This window comes from Leopardus geoffroyi, chromosome B4 (assembly GCF_018350155.1).
Source record: "Leopardus geoffroyi isolate Oge1 chromosome B4, O.geoffroyi_Oge1_pat1.0, whole genome shotgun sequence".
In the NCBI taxonomy this organism is placed as follows: Eukaryota; Metazoa; Chordata; class Mammalia; order Carnivora; family Felidae; genus Leopardus; species Leopardus geoffroyi.
Window position 1 is genome coordinate 75,130,912 of NC_059341.1, and position 18,764 is coordinate 75,149,675.

The 18,764-nt window shown below is 57.6% G+C and overlaps 1 protein-coding gene across 18 annotated transcripts in view; it reads right to left on the reverse strand.

Moving 5' to 3' along the window:
* HDAC7 (histone deacetylase 7) overlaps positions 1–18,119 on the reverse strand; it is a 36,523-nt gene extending 18,404 nt beyond the window's left edge. For 5 of the 18 annotated variants that reach the window (XR_006709403.1, XM_045466002.1, XM_045465999.1 and 2 more), the window contains exons 1-2: positions 1,863–1,893; positions 1,572–1,622 (exon numbers count right to left, since the gene is read on the reverse strand). Coding sequence is in view for 16 of the 18 variants with exons in the window: in XM_045466002.1 (XP_045321958.1) it covers positions 1,572–1,622; positions 1,863–1,878 (67 nt within the window). In the remaining 2 variants the exon portion in view is untranslated. Of the gene's footprint in view, positions 1–1,571; positions 1,623–1,862; positions 1,894–7,565; positions 7,684–16,839; positions 16,859–17,513 lie in introns of those variants that run through there. The other 13 variants (XM_045466010.1, XM_045466004.1, XM_045466003.1 and 10 more) reach the window with 12 other exon arrangements.
* Positions 18,120–18,764: the final 645 nt, after the last annotated feature.

The following is an 18,764-nucleotide window of genomic DNA, read 5'->3' on the forward strand; positions in this document are numbered from 1 at the left end:
TTCGTCTCAGCCATCAGCTCCTGTCCTGCCACAAGCCCACGTACCTTTTGTCCTCTGAGCTTTTGCTCCCAACGACCCCCTGGTGGTACTGTCCTCACCCCTCACATTCTACTTTTCCAAATCCTACCCTTTCTTCCAAGTCCGGCTGGAATCCTCCCTCTTCCCAGGACTCAGCCCAGTGCCCCATGGCCCTCCCTCCTCTGGACTCCAATCACGTTGGAAGTTCTGTGCCCTATAAGCACAGCATGGGCAGGTACCATCTGAGGTAAGCTCCAAGGGCAGGAACTTGGTTTTGTTTCCTTCTCACTATCCCAGCACCTAGAACGGTACTCAGCACAGGACAGGAACCCAATAAATACCGGCTGAATCGATGAATAAATCTCTGTGTCCGTCCCCCTAAAACACCTAGGAAGTTACCCTGGCACAGAGATGGGACTCATCAATGTTTCTGTTTCTTTTTCTGATTTCTGAGTTTTTTTAAAGAAATTACCTGTCTAGGGGTGCCGGGGTGGCTGCCGGTTGACTGTCCAACTTTGGCTCAGGTCACGATCTTGCCGTTCGTGAGTTTGAGCCCTATGTCGGGGCTCTGTGCTGACAGCTCAGAACCTGGAGCCTGCTTCGGATTCCGTTTCTCCCTCCCTCTCTCTGCTCCTCCCCTACTTGCACTCTGCCTCTCTCTCTCTCCCTGTCTCAAAACTAAATACACATTAAAAAAAATTCCATATCTCCATATCAAGGAGGACTAAGTGACAACAGGTGGTGAATTTGTTTCTTGAATGAAGGGATGAACTCAATCAGTTGTCCCTTGTGTGGCACCGGTCACATACTACATTCTCCTATCACTTCCCTTTTTATTGGCGTGTCCACTCTCCCCAACCTGCCTGTAATCTTTCGGACAACCAGGACTGAGGAGCAAAGAATCCCCGGACTCCATTTGTCCCCACCATCTGTAACCATTAGGCGTCAGGCACCCAGTAGGCCCTCTGCGGACGCTGGCTGAGACTAAGGGGAAGACAGCCCTCAGCCCCTCCAGCCCCAGCCCCACAGCGTGTCCTAGACGGGAGCACAGCGGAAGTCCCGGCACAGCGGACAGGGAGCGGCAGAGGCAAGGAGAGGTGAGAGAACCAAGGAGAGGGGACCCTCCCCTCCTGCCTGAGCAGCAGGAGGCACCTTTCCATTTTGCAGGGCCCGTGTGAGGACCGAAGCCAACAAACAAGAACGCGGCGCCTCGCCCGGAGCCTCCTGTGAGGCAGGGGTCTGAGTATAAACAGTAGCTTCCTACTTGCCTTCCTGTTTCACTGCAGCCAGCAAGGACAAGAAGAGCATCGTGCCTTTCCTTTTCCTGTTTTGCTTCCTAGCAATGGGACCAGCCTAGGTCCGAGGCTGCCTCTCTTATCCCACTCCTCACCCCACCCCTACGCCAACTTCACCCCCACCCTCAGAACCCCAACCTCCCAACCCGCTGGCCCATCAGCCAGCTACCCTGCTTCCTTCCCCTTCAGCTCCTCGCCCTTCTTGTGTCCCTTCCATCCTCACTCCCCACCACGGGCTCCCTCGGGCCTGACTCTTACCTGTGCCAGGGGGACTGGGGCAGTGGGCACCCGGGCTCACCTGGGTCCCATCTGTAGAGAGAAGAGAGAGGGCATGAAGGGGCTGCAGGGGAGGGGTGGGGAAGGGATGAACGGGCCAGGCCATGCAGGCTCCCTGCCACTACAGGAGGTCCCACTCCAGCTTGGGCGCTCCGAAACTGGCACCTGCACCAGGAACTAACCAAAAAGCAAGGACTCCATCCCATTCCTTTCCTCGACTTCCCTGTGCAGAATGAGAGCACTCACCAGCCCTCCCTTCCTCATTCAACTCACCCAGTGACTCAAACATCTCAGCCTGCTGGAGCCCGGTCCACAGCAGGCCCAAGGAGGCCCGAGTTCCCCCAACAGTGCCCTCAGCCCTCCTGGATGTGCTCAGACACCATCCTCCTTGGGCCCAGGCTCCCACAACCCTGAGGGAAAGAGGACTGGAAGGGGAGGTGGCCAGAGGTGGGAGGGCATGGCTGCTGAGGCTGGCAGGTAGGAGATGGGGAGAAGCTGGCCCAGAGAAGGGTAGCTGGGGGCTGCTCAGAGGCCTCCCAGGTGGGAGCAGATGGAAGCAGGTGGAAATGGGGAGGCTTCCACAGTCGGGGAGGGACGGGGTCATGGCCTGAAGATCAAGTCAGAAATGGTGGGAGCTGTGAACTGGTGCGTCTGAAACGCATAGGCCCTGTCCTGTGTCTTGCAGCCTCTGCTCCCCCAGAGAAAAGAAGCTCTCAGTTTTTTCTTTTTGGACTTCTGAAACAGAAGTCTTTTCTTTTGGGAATAGTCACCTCTCCCAGGCTTATAAGCCCAGCCCAGAGCCCCCCTGTCCCATTCAGAACCCATGAAGCTCCATGGCAGGAGGCCCCGAGGAGCCCAGAGGCCCACTGGGGTAGGCAAAGACAGAGTTCAGATCCGAGGTCCCCTGTCCAAGACGGACACCTTTCCCTTCTGCTATCCCAGCTCAGGGCCGAGGGGACAGGAGTCTAGGAGACCGGAAGGCCACCTGGAAGGGGCACCTGACAGACACACAGAAGACCTCCTCAGGCCAGATGCAGGGCAGAAGGGATATTTTCTGAATAGCAACTGGTGGGTACTGCTCTTTTGGGTCTGTGTTTAAGGGGCAGTCATAGTTCCTCTTCCAGAGGCTGAAAAAAGGAGAACTCCCTGTAGGCAGGCACTGCTGGGGGAAGGGAGAACTCTAGGCACAGGGAGTCTCCCATCACTGCCCTCAAGCCCCAGTGTCCCATGCTCCAGGTGGTAGGGAATGGCCAGTCCACCTACCCAAAGTCTGCATAGCACAAGTCGATGGGCCTCCTCACAAAATTCACCCTGACCTCCCTCCTGCTCCCTTCCCAGAGCACCCACTCTGTGTCCACTACCTCAACTGAGTCTACGAATCACGGTCTCCACGCTGCCATTTGGAAGCCACGCCAGTCTGCACCTAACACCTTGCCGGGCGCATGACAGGCTCTGGTAGGAATGAGTGACTCAACAGCAATGGCTTCCCCGGCCCCCTGCCTAGGACGTCGCATGGGTATTTCTCAAGGTTTGTGAGCCCCAAGGAACACTGGTGTGGGAGGAAGCAGCCCATCCCCAGAACATGGTAACCCCCACCCTGGGCTCTCTTAGGACCTCTTCTTTTCTGCTGCAGGACCTGATTCCCCAAGAGAGGTTTCTAAACTGGGCTCCTGGGTGTGTTCCCACAGGCTGTGCCTGGCTTAGAGTCCTGTGCCTCCAGCCCTTCCCAGTGGGAATTCTCTCCTACCTCCTCTCAGTCCCTGCCTGAGGGCTGGTCAGTGGCAATCACGCTTGGGAGCAGGGCCAAGCCTTGCTCCCCTGGTAACCGTGGATTCGGGACACCATGCACTCTCTGGATAGGAGAAAAACTAATGGCCCTGAACTCTGTAGTGTTTGTTACCGGGCCCAAAAGGGATGTTTTGTGATGATGATCTATGATATAAACTCTGTTCAGAAAAGCTGGGAGCATGCACGCATGTGTGTGCGTGTGTTGCCAACAGCGGCTGCTTCCAAAAGCAATTCCTGGAAAAAGTTCCGCTTCTCCCCCAACTCCCTGGTTCTGTGCTGACGGCCGATGAGTGCAGAAGAGCCCAAAGCAACAGAGATAAGACCTGTGGAGCAGCTCTCCCGTGTCCCAGAGAGAGGAATGGCATCTAAGAGCACCCAGCAAACGGCTGAATTAAAAACCAAAAGGTGTACATCCTATGGCCCAGGCTTGGCAATGATTTGGGGGACGCTTTTTCTCCTTGTCCCCTCTCAGGGTGCTGTTACCACCAATCTGGGGCCAGACAAATAAAATCAGGACTGAATGGACCCGAGGGACTGAGAACACTGCCTAGGCCTGGATCCTGTTCCACACAGCTCCCAGTCAGGGTGGAAAGCTCTAATTTTTGGAATCCTGGCTGCCCTCCCCACCCCATTTCTCCCTTCTTTGGAAGCAGCTGCCATCAGACGGAAGAGGCAGGTTACTTGGCAATGAGCACCTGAGCCTACCTTCCCAAACCAGATCACCTGACCAAAGGGGCCCCCAAATCCTGGTCTATCCCGGTGCTCTGCAGCCCCCAGAGCAGACACAGGGCCACTCTTCTGTCCCCTGAGCACCTGTGCCAGCTGGTCTACCACTCCTATCTGGTTGGCCTGGGCCTCACCTGCCCCACAGATGCAACCGTGCCCCAGGGCATGCACAAGGTGGCTGGAAACCTGAGCCCTGCCTGCTTACCTGCTCTCCCAGGTGTTTTAGGCCCTTTGTCAGGAAGGGGGCTTCCCGAGCACTGCCACCCAGAAGCCCCCTGCCAACGCCTCTGATGTCTTTTGTGAGGCCGTCCCCACCTTCCAGATCTCCCGACTAGCTGAATAGGAGTCGCAGGAAGGCCTGGGCCCCAGGAGGCAAGAGGAAAGCAGGAAGCGGCAGGAGGCCAGGTCCTGGGTTCAGGGCTGGCTCCCTCCACACCCCACATTACTGTTCTGGTTCTGTTTCCCTGACACAAGCTGGACAAAGCTAGACTCTGCATGGGGGCTGGCAGAGAAGATGAAAGCTGGGGGTGAAACGGCTTCAGGAAGATCCAAGAATAAATAAACATGAGAAAGAACATCATGGTTGCCAGGCCCTTCTGACACAGAGTGAGGGCTGAGCACGAAGGAGAAGCGCCTCTCGAAGGCATTCAGGTCACAGAACCTGAGAACATTAGGAGCCGATGGGGCTTCGGAGATTATTCAGGCCAACCCTCTCACTTCACAGAGTTGGAAAGAGAGAGGGGAAAGGGCTAGGTCACGGTCACCCAGAAGGTGAGCGGTACAGCCAGGCCAGACCAGGGCAGGGGAGACTCAAGAAGTCAATCCCAAATGCAGGCATGAAGTACTTTCATGTGAGTCACTGCTCCAGGGGTTGAAGAGATGGAAACATGAATGAAACCTGGTTCTCACTTTCAAGGAGTTTAAAATGCAGCCCACAGTTTTTTAAAAATTTAAAAGTAGACTACTTGCCGATACTAAAAATGTTCAGAGTCTCCAAAGGTAAAAGACAAGAACATTCTCAGTCATCCAACTCCCCAGAACTCCCTTAAAGTCAACCCTTTTGAACAGTTTCTCTCTCCCCCACCTTCCAGAAATTCTCTTGTTCATTATTAATTCTATTGCTCATTATCTTGGCATGCAGCTGCTTATTGCTCAGATTTATCCAGAACCCAGGGGGCTGCACGCTGGCTAGAAACTCCTGCCACATAAAGTGAGGAACGTGAGGGTCCACAGCACAGAGGACATTGGCTTTGAGGTCAGATGGACGTGGGTTCAAAGTCTGGTCCCTCAGTGACGTGCAGGGAGAGCCAGGGACACAAGGTAAGCTGTCAAGCCTTGGCCGCCCCATCGCTAACGGTAATAAGAATATCTACTTGGGGAGGGGGGGCACCTGGGTGGCTCAGTCCATTAAGCGTCCTTCAGGGCAGGTCATGATCTTGCAGTTCGAGAGCTCAGAGTCCTGAGTCCCATATCAGGCTCTGTTGTCTGCATGGAGCCTGCTTCAGATCCTCTGTCCCTCTCTTTCTGCCCCTCCCCTGTTTGCTCTTTCTCTCTCTCTCAAAAATCAATAAACATTAAAAAAAAAAAAAAGAATACCGCATCTACTTGGAAGTGGCCATCTGAGATTAGCAACACTGTGTGTGAAGCACCTAGCATGTGGTTAGGGGTCATGATTAATACCATTTGTCCCTGAACTTGCCTGCTGCCTCCCTCCTAGCATAAGCATTTCAGCATCTGGTCCCAGTGGCACCCTCTGCTCTTAGTTCTACCACAGTCCATTTTCTCCCCGTTGCATTCCTTGCCCCATCTCCTATACCCTCCCTCCCCCCACCACACTCCCCTCCTTTTCTCTTCCATCTGAACTTTTGTAAACACACGCTTCACCGTGTGACAGTTGTTCTAAGCCTTACATTTGCTAATTCATCTAAGGCTCACGACAAGACAAAACAAAAGGTATGAGGTGGTTACTGTTTTTATCCCCATTACACGGGGCAGTAGACTGAGGCCCAGCAGTATTAAAGAACTCGTCTGAAGTCACATCACATGGAAGTGACGCCGCTGGGACTTGAGCCAGGCAATTGGGCTCCAGAATCCGTGTTGTCAACCAATACCCTCCAGGGCTCTCCCCAACACTTCCGCTCCCGCAGGCCGCAGGCCGGCAGGTAGGGAGCAAATGCGGGACTTACTGGGCCCAGGGAAAGACAGAAGAATCACACAGCCCCACAGAGACCAGTACCCGCGGCACACCCCAGCCCTGTGGGAGGTTAGGGAGCAAAAGCAGCCTGTTTCCTCTCTGGGGCCCCTGTGAAGACAATCCTGAAGAACCACTTATAGACGGCAACCGCTGACTTCAAAGATTCCAAGCACTGATTTCGGACTGCATGTGGGAACAAGGAGGGGTGACAGACTGGGGTCTTAGAAGAGCATCGGCTTCATCTTCCCTGCTCTCCACTGCCAGCTACACCCTTTCTCTAGGAGCTCCCAACTCCCTCTGAGGCTCTCATGAGCGTCCCAGAGCAAGCTCTGCTGGGCAGGCAGAGGGGCTGGAGTGGGGGGGGGGGCGGGCGGGCTCACAGGTGAGTGGCCTGGGCCGTGGCCTGCCCAGACAGAGGCCCCCTGTCAGCCCCCCGGCAAGGGGATCGAGGCCCTGTGGCTCGGCAGCTGTGGGCCACGCAGGAGGCTGGATGTGAGGCCACAGGCCGGCCCTCCACCCCCGCGGTGAGCGTGCCCCTTTCCCCTCGCCTGGGGCCCTGGGGCAGCTATTTTTAGCTCTTGACACCTGGGTATTTTGCAGCCGCAGGATGTCCGGTTTGGAGTCTCTTTCTGGGAATCCCACATGCGGCTGTTGTAAACAGCCCCACGCAGCGGTGGCCCGAGCTGGGAGCCGGTACCCCCCCCCCCCTCTGCTGTTTGAGATGAATCAAACAGGAAGCAGACGTAACCATGGCAGCGGCAGCTCGAGCTCCCTGGGGGTGGGAAAGCGTCCTTCCTGGCTCCTTGCCCCCCCTCCCCGGCCCAGGTCCTCTTCCACCCTGTGGCCTCTCCTCCTAGCTGGAGACCCACTGGACGCTGAGGCAGGGGGAGCTGAGCCATCCAAGTTGTGTGCAGCTGTCCCGAGACGGGCACTCTCTGGGGAGCCTCGCCGTCCTCTGGCAAAGAGAACCAGGGGCCCCTCCGAGCCCTGCCCACCTCCGGGAGCCTCCCAGACCACCACTCAGTCTCCCCTGCCTGTCCTGGGTAAAGGTGCAAAGGTGGGGGCGGAGCTATTCGCTCAGAGTGGCTGGACTCTGAGGGCCTGCATTCACTTCCGGTCACCCATAGGCTTCTCCTTACAGCCAGGCCTGCCCCCCAGCACCTAGGGAATTCCTGAGCTGACAGGCTCCCGGAGTCTCAGCCCCCTGGTCAGACTGCCTTAGGGTTTCTCAGGTCCTGAAAGCCCTCAAAGACCAAGTTCCCACTTACCCTCACTCCCCTGCTCCAGCAGCTCCAATCCCTGAGATACGAGGTTCACCATGGTATCTAACCACCATCTTTCCTATCGTAAGCAAAACATCCTGAGCAGTCAAGATGGGGGCCCCATCTGTAATGTGGGGAGAGGAGTGGAGGTTCTGTCAGTTTCTGCCTTTGTCTGTCCCCTCCCCCAGCCCCTGCCGCCCCACTTAGACCAGCTGCTCCCTCTTAGCAGCCAGCCCCAGACAGTCTTTCTCAAGGGCCAGCGCTTGCCCCAACAGGAAGCACGGTCACCGCCCTGGGGCTGCCTCTCGGAGCCGCTCCTTCTCCCTCCGTGGTCTCATATGCGTTCCCTTGCCCTCCTTGTTGTTCCCGCCGTTTCTGGGCCCTCCTTGGCCAGATCAGGCCTCGTGTGTCCCCCACTCCTGCTTGCCCCCCCGCTTCTGCCTCTGCCCAACTGCACATGAGCCAGGAGATGCGTCTTCCTTGACTCCGCCCACCTATGCCACCCAGGAGGCCACTCAGCCCACTCCAGAGACTGCCAGGGGGAAGTTGAAGTTATAAGATTAATAAGATTAAGATCACTACTTATTTTCTAATTATAATTATTAACGAGTAAGGCCAGTGATGACCCACAACCGTGTACCAAATGCCTACTGTGTGCTCGTCACCATGCTAAGCACCTCGTACTATCTCATTTGGTCCTCACAAAAACCCTGTATGGTAGGTACCCTTAGCAACCTCCTTTCACAAAGGAAGAAACTGAGGCGTGGCGTTTTTAAGAAACTTGCAGAGGCCACACAGCTCGCGTAAGTGGGTTTCTGGGGCTCTAGGGCCTAAGCTTGTAACCATTACACCGGCACACAGGTCCACCACGTCCCCAGGTGGTGAGGGGCGGCCACCGAGGGGCCACAGGACACAGTGGGTCGCAGCATCTGAAGGCCTGGGCGGGACTCCCAGGGGCGGCGCGTTCCCACAGCATGCTAGTATTCCACCCAGAAAACATCAACGGCAACAAAAATAAAAACAGAGATAATCATCTCTGCCTGTGCCCTTCACATGCCTTTTGTTTCCAGGAGGCACTCCCAACCGTATCTTCAGTTCCTTTTTCATCTTGTGTTTTCCCTGGTTTTTTTTGTTTTTTTTTAAATGTACACGTTACTATTTTATTGTTTCCTGTAAGCAGCCTCCAGCAGGATACAACCAAACAAGCAAACCTCCCAGGGCTGTCATGCAGGGTCAAACGCTGTGTGAAGGCGCTCTGGAGGCCATCGAGGGCTGTATAAAAGGCAGGTTGCATAGCCAGAGCAAGTCACCCGTGGAGTGGCTACGTGGGAGTGAATTCCCTTGGGAGGAAAAGCTCTCTCTTTTTTCTCTCTCTCCCTCTCTCCCTCAGGCCTCATACACAGGCAGGGCGGTGGGCAGGGAGCAGACATGGAGGCACCCACCAGTGCTGGAACAGAGCACCCACCTTCAGGGCAGACTCCTGGGGACTAGGAACAGGGCGGAAGGCCATCGGTACCAGTGGACCTGGGGCAGGGGAAAGCAGGGGCCACTGTGGAGCCCCTGGCCTGCTCCATGGCCTGGGGGCATCACGGATAGGAGTCCATGAATAGTGATAAGCTATGAATGCTGGCACTCATAGGGATCCCACGTTAATATTAATGACAGTTGAGTATCCAGAGACCTCCATCCCAGTGGTACCCGGGAATCCCCCTGGTTTTGCCTGTTATTTTGGGAAGATGGCACAGGTCTATCGGGCCATGATTCTCCCAATGACATGATTCCCTTCTGCGGCCAGGGCTGCCCTTGGGATTTGGTCGGCCGGGGTTTTTCCAGATCACAAATCCAGCCAGGGTGCTTTACACAGCCTTCAGGGAACTCCATAGCCAGATGCATGGTCCTGAGTACTGATTTGGACAGACCAGCTGTGAAGGACAATTTCTGGCCAACTGGGAATTTGGTGCGATGAAAATTCACTGTAGTGGGAGGTGGAGATCACAGACTGAAAAACCGGCGTATGCAGCATAATCTCATTTTCATAGAAAATATGACATATAAAGGCACATCAGGAAACAGGGAGGTGTGAAGAGGTATTGTGGCAGTGGTCTCTGACTGCTGGGACTGGGATGTTTTTCATTTTAAAAATTGTTGCTTGTCTGTGTTGTTTGACCACCTGCGATGCACAAGAACTGCCTCTATAATAAAAAAAACGAATGTATATGTACAGGTACACACCCAAGTATACAGATGTCACAGCCAATGGGGAGCAAAGTCAAGGTTCAACTTCTGCTTCCCATGAGAACCAGGACAGCAGGCTTTCATGGACTCGACGCAGTGTATTCTCGGACCCTATGATCGCTGAGGTTCTGCATTATTTACAGCTTAGCATCCCCTGCCTCTCCTGAATCACACAGAAGGCCCAGCACAGGGCTGGGCACCAAGTCAGGACTTACTTAATGAATGCCTGTAGGCTGAATAATGATCATTTCCTGAAAGAAATGCCTCCTGCCTCTTCCAGGGCCACAGTGCTGGGAATACTCACTGCTGACATCACTGACCTTCCCATCCCTCCCCTGCCTCATGTTCGTCTTAAGAGCTGCCAGGGAGGGGCTAAAATAAAGGTCACTCCAGCAGACGCGGCCAAGGTATTCCACATCAGGGCCATCAGGGCGGTCCCATCCCAGACCCTTCCCAGTGCCAGCTGGCGACGAGACCCTTGGGTCCTCTGGCATCCTGCCTCGCTGGGGGAGCCTCGGGGCAGTGGAGTGAAAGAGAGAAGAAGGGGTCCACCCTGTGACTTCTGGCTACAGACTCCTGCTACCCCAGGCCCTTATGGGTGGAGGAATCTGGAAGAGTGAATTTGGCCTGGTTTTTTCTGTGAACTGGGGCTGGGCCCAGTTTCTGTTCTTCATGTCTTTAACATTCCCTATCCCTGACCTTCAAAAATATGAACAATAACATTAATAATAATGATGAATATTCTGTGTGCACTGGCTTCATACCAGGCATGGCACTAACATTATTTATCTTAATCTTCATAACTACTCCATGAGGTCGAAACCATTACTAACCTTCACATTACAGAGATGGAGAAACTGAGGCACAGAGAGCCAAGTGCCTGCCCAAGGTTACACTTAGCTGTTTGCAGGAAAAATAGGGACTCTGCCAAGGTCACCCCATTGCTCCCTCTGCGCCCTTACTGGAAGGCTCTTCTGCCGGGCTTTGCAATGGGCACAGGAGGGTCCCAGGTGAGAATTCACATCTGTGGGGGGCTTTAGAATCCACCAAGTGTTTACATGTGCATCTGAGAAAATTCCCACTTGAAAGACTAGGAAGTGAAGGCTTAGGGGCCTTCACAGCCTTGCACAAGGTTCCACAGCATCTGGAGTCAAACCCAGGTCTTTGGCCTCAGAATGGTACACTTCTTGCCCCTAGATCAGACAATCCCGCTCTCCAGAGGGCCCGGCCGGTCTGGAAGAGAGAGGCACGTCCCTCGCACCATGGAGATGCCGCCTGCACTCAGCCCCTCGCCCGGTGGGGGTGGGGGAGGGGGGTGCTGTGCCAGCATCTCATCAGCGTCTCCACCGTGACTCACTCCTGGGACCCAGGGGAAACACAGCCCTGTGCGGCGGGCAAACACTGCCTGCCTCCTGCCCCGCCTCCAGCTCCCCGCCTCCACATTTGCTAACCGAAACCCGGCTGCTGCTATTTTTAACCCTCCAGCTCCCCCCCTGCCTGGGGCTCCCCCCTTCACCCCACCCCCACCCCCTGCCCCAACCGGGTGCCACCAGCCTGTCATTCTGAGAGCAGTTCTATAACCTGAACGCCCCGACGGGTGCAGCGGATGCCCGGCAGGTTTGTGGGGCAAGCAAAACAAGACGGTTACAGCCCAGTTGCCGAATTCCCCCACCCCGGACTCTTTCCGAACCTGTGGCTCCCGGCCTACCCCGCCTCTCCCGGCCTTCCTGGGAGCTGGGGGCGGCAGGAATGGGACTTCCTGGGCTGGGAGTGACAGCAGGAGCCAGAGCTGGGCTCCTGGGAATGGGCTCTGAAGTGAGCTGAGCTGTACTCCTGAGGGGGGAGAGGGTAGCCCTGGTTCTTCCCAGGGCAGAGGCTCTTCCTGAAGGCCCAACATCTCTGACCACCAGGGTTTCTAATCCCTGCAGGCTGGGGGCGGGGAGGGGGGGAGGAGAAGGAAGTGGGGAGGTGGCAGGGTGGGAATGGCGCGCCTCGCCCTGGGCCCTCCTTACTAAAAGTCCCCTCCCCATCCTGCTGTGGGGGTTATGGAGGGGCCTGGGTTAAGCCTGAGAGGGAAGGCCTGGGAGGCTCAAGGAGTCCACGGGGTCTGTGCACTGAGCAGCCTGAAGGAGGCCCAGAGTAGAATGCCAACGGAGGCGGCAGGGGGAAGGGTCGGGAAGGGGCCCTGTCTGACTTGGGGGCTCCTCTAACACTAGGTCTCTAAGGAAAGGGCTGTACCTCCCTGCAGCCTCAGCTCCTAGGTCCACCAGGGAACACCCCCACTTTCTCCCTTCCCCCACAGAACAGCGTGGAGGTGAGAGGGTCTGAGGCTCCTGGATGTGAAAGTCAGCCTCCTGAGAGGGGGGTGGGGTAGGACCTGCAGGGGGACTAGCTGGTGTCTGCCCCCTGGGCTGAGAGTCTCATCCAGCTTAGGGAGCAGATGCCAAGGGCCCAGGAGAGGCTCTGGGGCACCTGGCCAAAGGACTCGTTCATGCCTTCTCTCCTGTCTGCACCCCCGATTGTCCAGCCTCAGCCCTCTCTCTTGCCCTGTCCTCTCTGATGCCTGCACCCCAGAGCTTCTCTCTGGTCTATCCTCCCTTCCGGGGCCTGGTCCTCTCTAAGTCTTGACCTTCTCCCTCCACAGTGACTCCTAAACCAGGCAAATAATTCCCAGCGGCTACCGAGGCAGCCAGGCTAGACCCAGAGAGGAGGGACTTGGCACGGGAGTTCCCAGGTGGGGAGATGGGGAGGAAGGGGACAAGGCCAGAGGAAGGCAGGCTGGTGTCAGGAATGGGGTGGTGCTTGAGAGCTCCTGGGGAGACGGTGCCGCCTTCCCAACACCCAACACTTACAGAGGGCCCTGGCCTCTGCCCCACGGAGGGAAAAGGCTGTTCCTCGGAGCAGCAGAGCAACCTCGATCTCGGCCCTGTCCAGCTTCCCCTCCTCCTCTCCCCCTCGGCCAACCTCTGGGGGCTGCCTGGGGAGCAGAGGCCCTGCTGCCCTCTATGCCGGGGAAACAGGCTTCAGCCCTGAGCCAACGCTCAGTCCAGGTCCCCCACCTGGACCCAGGCAGTTCCCCAGCATTGCTCAGAAGCTCTGAGGGCCCTCTTCTAGTCTGGGGAGGTGAGAGAAGACATTGATATGTCACCTTCTCAGGCCTCTCCGGGCCACCCTGTCTAAGGACGTCCCACCTTGTTATTGTCTATTGCTGCACCCAGTTCATTTCCTTCTTAGGGCTTATCACAGTGTATAACTAGATATATACACTCATTTCTTTACTTGCTTACTTGTTACTGTCTGTCTCCTCCACTAAAGTGGAAGTTCCCTGAGGTCAGACGCTCAGGCCTATGTGTTTACTGCATCTCAGTGCCCAGTACCTGGCACCCAGCAAGGCAAGTAAGCCTCCCGATGAATGGATGAATAGCTGAATGACTGGCTCAGTAAATGGGGCCTCCTGGCTGCCAACATCACCTTTATGGTAGATGCTCAACAGTTCCAGGATTTCGTCAGGGAGGAGAAAGCAGGATGTAACAGAAAGAGAAAGGTCAGGAAGCCTAGGACCCGGGGGGGGGGGGGGCAGTCAAAGCCCAGTTAGCGTTCACATCAGCCCCATCTGGCCCACTGCATCATGCCAAGCGTGGATGTGCGCACACATGCACAGAGAGGATGCAGGGTAAGTCCTGGACTGGTCTCGAAAGGCTTGAGTTTTGTCCTAAGATCTTCCTCTTCATAGCCCCGTGTCCTTGGACAAACCACATACCTTTCTGGGTCCCAGCTTCCTCAAAAGAAAAAATGGGAAGGTTAGCCCTGATCAGTGGTCCTCAAACACAGCTTTGCAGTAGAATCACCTGAAGCACATGCTAAAATCCAGATTCCTAGGCCCCAGCCCTGCAGATTCTGGGCTGGTCTAGAATGGGGCCTCAGGAACTTTTTTTAACATCCTCCCTGGTGACTGAAGCAAATGGTTCAGGAACTTGCATTTGAGGACCACGGATGAGATCGTCCTTTTCAGCAAACAACTGGACTTCTACTAAAAAGCCGCGCTTACACCGGTATACGTTCCCCCAAAACATGTCCATATTCCCACACAGAGCCACAAATTGCAAAGGTGCACAACTATACAGATGACATATGTCTGTACCACGTATGTGTGCGTACTCCCAAAACACCCAACAGAGAGCCACCACATGGATCCCAAACTGCCACGGAACCACCATATGTACACACCCAGCCCAGGGGCACACGAACAGACCCCCACCACACACCCGGCGTGCGCACACACACCCGTCACATGTTGACCCACGCTACACAGACACTACCCTGAACTTATTTTCCCCTCTGGGAACCGGTCCAGGACCAAAGGAGCTATGCTCTGCCGATGAAAACATCCCTCCCGCCTCTGCTGCCCCCACCCTCACCCCTTGCTCCAGGCAGCAGGCTGTTCACCTTCCCCTTGTAGAGGGAGGGCTGCTGGAAGAGGACAGTGGAGAGATGGAAGGAGGGGAGGTTCTGAGCCCTCCCCCAAGTCCAGCAGCCCCTCCTCGTCCCTGCCCTCCCCCGCAAGAGATGCAAAAGGACCTACACCCAGCTACCACCCCTATTGGTGCTCACTCAGCCTACTCACCTAGATTCCCAGGTCCTGGTTCTTGGAAGCCAAAAGGGCTAGGGAGGTGGCCCGATCTGGGGACTCCTCCTAACACTTAGGCTTCTAAGGAAAGGGCTGTCTGGGGGCACCTTCCTGCAGTCTGAAGGCCTGGGTCCCCCGGGAAGGTTACCACAGAAACAGGGGGGAAATATCACAGGGAAACACAATACCCGGCAGGGTCACCTGCTGACCAGGCTTCCTGCTGTGTTGCCCACCACTATCACCGCCTCCCCCCCCCCCCCCCCCCACACACACACCATCTCATTGCTCTCATGGCCTCCTTCTCTGGCCTCAGCTTGGGCCTCCTCACCAATGCTCTCCTTCCTGCCTCCCCTGGGTTAGGGGAAGCAGCCTTATACAGAAAGTCTGCCCCTCTGTGGTTCTAAACAACACCAGGGATGGCCCAGAGCTGAGCCCCCTACTCCTAATCCTACCAACGCCCCCACCACAGGAAATCAAAGCTTCCTGCCCCAGAGGAAGTGCCCCATCTAGTGAACAAATCCAACATACACAAATGCACAGTCCTGGACAGATGCCCTCCTCCCAGCTCTCAGGCCTTACTCTGGCCATGCTTCTAGCAATAGCTCATATGTCAATATAGGCCCCAGTCTCAAGTATGACTAAGAACATGCCAGGGCCAACGTGTGAGAGGTGGGCATGGGCAGGACCTAAGCCAGGCCAGGGGTGGGGAAGGCCAGGAGAATGGGCACCAGCAGAGTTAGGTAAGGTCTAGTTCCAGCCCCACTCAGCCTACCATTCCCTGGCTGGGTGACCCTGAGCCTTGCCTTCGCTGATCTTTTCCCGGGCCCCTGCCAACTTCAGAATTACCCAGCTCTTAATGACAGGCCAGGAGGAAGAAGACAAAGAGGAGGTTGGGGGTTGCACCAGCTTCTGCCTTCCTGGTCCCTGACAAGCGTGCCTACAGCTACACGAGGGTCCCCACTCCCCACCCCCATCACACAGGAGTTTCTCATTCCCAAGGGTTTTCAGTGAGGATGGGGGAGAGGATGGAGAAAGGCCAAGTCCCAACTCTCACTCCCAGAAGCCACCAGGGATGAAAGCTGGGGTCCACCTGGCTGCCTGAAGAAAGTTGGGGGTGGCATAATGGCCCCCCACTGGATGCCAATCCACTTCCTTAGGGTCAGCCTCTCCTGCTCTGTGCTCTGGGAAGCGCACCTGAAATTTGGTCTTCATTTTACTAACGGGGAAACTAAGCTTCAGTGTCAAAGCAGAGCGATCAGTTTAGAGTCTTGGGAGGGTCAATGCAAGACCTGAATGCAATCTTGCCAGACTCGGGATCCCAGCCGAAGACCAAGTGGCCAGAGAGACACGGGCCCAGAGACTGAAGCTAAGAACACAGAGGCCTCAGAAGAACACTGCCCCAAGGCCATTCTAGATGTAACACCAAGAGGCCACACTGAGCCTGTCTCTCCCGGGGCCGGGGGCCGTGAGGAACATCAGAAGACTAAAGGCAAGGGAGGAGCCGCAGCGGGTCCAGACCTGGTTTCAGTCCAGGTTCACTGGGTACAACACAGCAGGACTGCTTCGTGCCTCAGTTTCCCTCAGAAGTGACTCCAGAGAAGAGGAAAATTACTTATTTACTGAGGTGGGTGAAGAGAACAGAGCAGACAGTGAGGAGGATGAGATGATAAGCAATGAGGAGCTAGGAGTGGCTTGCAGAAGCCAGAGAAGGGGCTCAGCAAGTACAAGGGGGTCGGTGCAAGGAGAGAAGAGTGTGTGGCGGCCAAAGCACTTTAGGGACCTGGCGTATGGGGTCCTTAGTGGGGAGATATGGCCTGCCAAAGTACCCCATTAGTGGGGAGGGAACTGAGTCACAGTCCCCTTTCTTTCAGCCCAGTGGCTGGGCAATGGTCTTGAGGAAGGTCCCCGTGGGTCCTGGTGCAAGTTCTGGGAACAGGCTGATGAGTCCAGATGTCGAGTCCCCAGCAGGGCCACTGAGGGCCAATGCCTCATTCTCAACCTAAAAACTGGCAGGCGGAGCTGGGCCTCAAGCAGATGTTGAATGTGGGTGTGGGATGGGATGGGCAGCAGCAAGACAGCCAGTGTCCAGATGCAGCGGGAGGCCTCCGTGTACGCAGGACAGCCAGCAGAGAGGAGGGAATGGCCGGGGAGTTGGTGGGAGGGGCAGCAGTGGCTGGGGAGGTCAGATCCAAACGGGCAGCCAGAGAGAAGGAAATGGGGCTGGGGGAACTGGGTGGCCTGTAGGCTCCAGAGGGCTCTCTCTGAGCCACGGGCCTAGAAATTCTGGGAGTCAGAGCCCAGCCCAGCTGCCAGATTTGCCCCCTGCTCACACTCCCTAGCACCAACAGACCCCAGGCCTGGGGGCGGGGGGCGCACATCCTGTTCCCCACCCCTCAGTACACAGTCTGCGGTCCCCACCTTCCCGCACCGCTGCCCGCACCTCAGCAGCTCACTTGGGCACAGGTGTCTCTTCGCCCTGATGGGTGAGCAAGGGTGGGGGGCGGTGCTCAGCGAAACCTCACAGTCTCGGACCCTCCCTCCCGGGGATCACTCCCCCCCCCCCCAATCCGCCGCGGAGGGGTCGGAGTACAGCCCTCCCCGGACCCGCGGAATGGGGGCGCTGATGTCCAGCGCCCCTAGTCCGGCCCCAACTCAGCGGGTCCTGCCCTTTGCCCTCCCGCTTCCAAACCTTCAGCCCCGGAGCACCGCCCCCTCCCGGGGCCGCGGCGGCCGTCCCTCCCTCCCGGTCCACCGGTCGGTCCTCCCCGGGCTTGGGGGTGATGGGACGCCGGGCCTGCGCGCCAGCGGCCCGGGGCCTCCAACTCCCTCCCTCGGGCCTGTCGCTGCCCCGGGGCGGGCGGATGTGGGCGCCCCGCGGGAGGCCCGAGCCCTCCGGGCCCGGAACCGGCCCCGGCCGGGGGCCTGCCAGAGCCCCGCGGAGCCGGGCGGGGCGGGCGCGGTCGGGGGGCGCACTCCAGGCCGGGCCCGCGGGCCGCGCGGAGCCGGAGCCGAGCCCGAGCCCGGGCGGGCGGCGCTGGGTGCCGCGCGCAGGGCGGGGCGGGCGGGGCGGGGGGCGGCAGCCCAGTACTCACCAGCGCCGGGGCTGTGCATCCAGGGGCCGGGGCCCTCAGAGCCGGGGGCTCATGGCGGGGCGGGGGGCTGGGGCGCCGGCCTCACATCCCCCCAGTCGCCGGCGGCTGCAGAGCGACTGAGAGACGGCGAGAGGAAGGGAGGGGGCCGGGAGGGGGAGGGCCCTGGCAGCCCGGCCGGCCGGGTAGGATGACAATGGAAGGAAATGCTTTATCTGAGTCTGAGAGCGGGCCAAGGGGGAGGGGAGGGAGGGGGCAGGCGCTCGCGGCCCGGGGACACACCACCCCGGCAGACACTGCCCGGCGCGGCGCACGGGCGGCGGGCGGACACACCGCGCGGCCCGGGAGGCAGCGCCGAACCCGGAACGCGGGACGCGGCCCCGACCCGCGCGCGGCCGCCGCGCTGCAGCCCAGCCCCAGGCGCGGCGCGCCGACCCGCGCACAATTCCCGGAAACCCAGATACCTGAGCGCACGCAGCCTTGCATACACAGCGTACACGAGCGCACAGCCCTGTTTACACAGGGCAGAATCATTCGCACAGACACACTTCTGGGAGGGACCCCCGCGCTCGCAAGTGCGTGCACGTACAGCCCACCAGCAAACAGCCGCACACAGAGACAGTGGGACGCTCGTGGACTCCCAAGTCCCGGGCAAGGAATCCCAGACGGACACCCCCCCCCCCCCGTCCCCCATACCCCTCCCCAACACGACTTGCCTGAGGAAAGTTCCAGGATCTGATTTGAATCACTGCCCAGCCCTCCCCCTCGCGCCCCCCCGCCCCCCACGCCTGCTGAGGGGAACAGAAGGGTCCAGCCTGTTCCTATTAAAAGAAAAAGGGGTTGGGGGTGGTGCTGATTTTGAAAGTTTTCTTTTTTTAAAGAAATTTCTCAAGGGATTTCCTTCCCTCCTCTCCTCTTCCTCTCTTCCTCCCATTCCTCTCCCCCCACAACCCTCCCCCCTTCTTTCCCCCTCCCGGTCCCTATGAGTCAAACTTCAGCAATGTGCCCAGTGTCTCCCAGTGCATTACAGCGGATCACAGAAATGTTCCAGTCTGTGAGTCGGAATGCAGCCGCCTCCAGCCCTCCCTCAGCTAATAAACTCAGCTCGGGGCCAGCTTTGCGCAGCAAGTCTCTGCGCCCCCCCCCCTCCCCCCCCTCAACTCTTAACAGGACCAGAAGGTCAGACTCGGGGGTCAGGAGCTGAGGACCTCTCCATTGTGCTTCCTGGCCTAGCCTATCCGCCCTGTGGCCTCT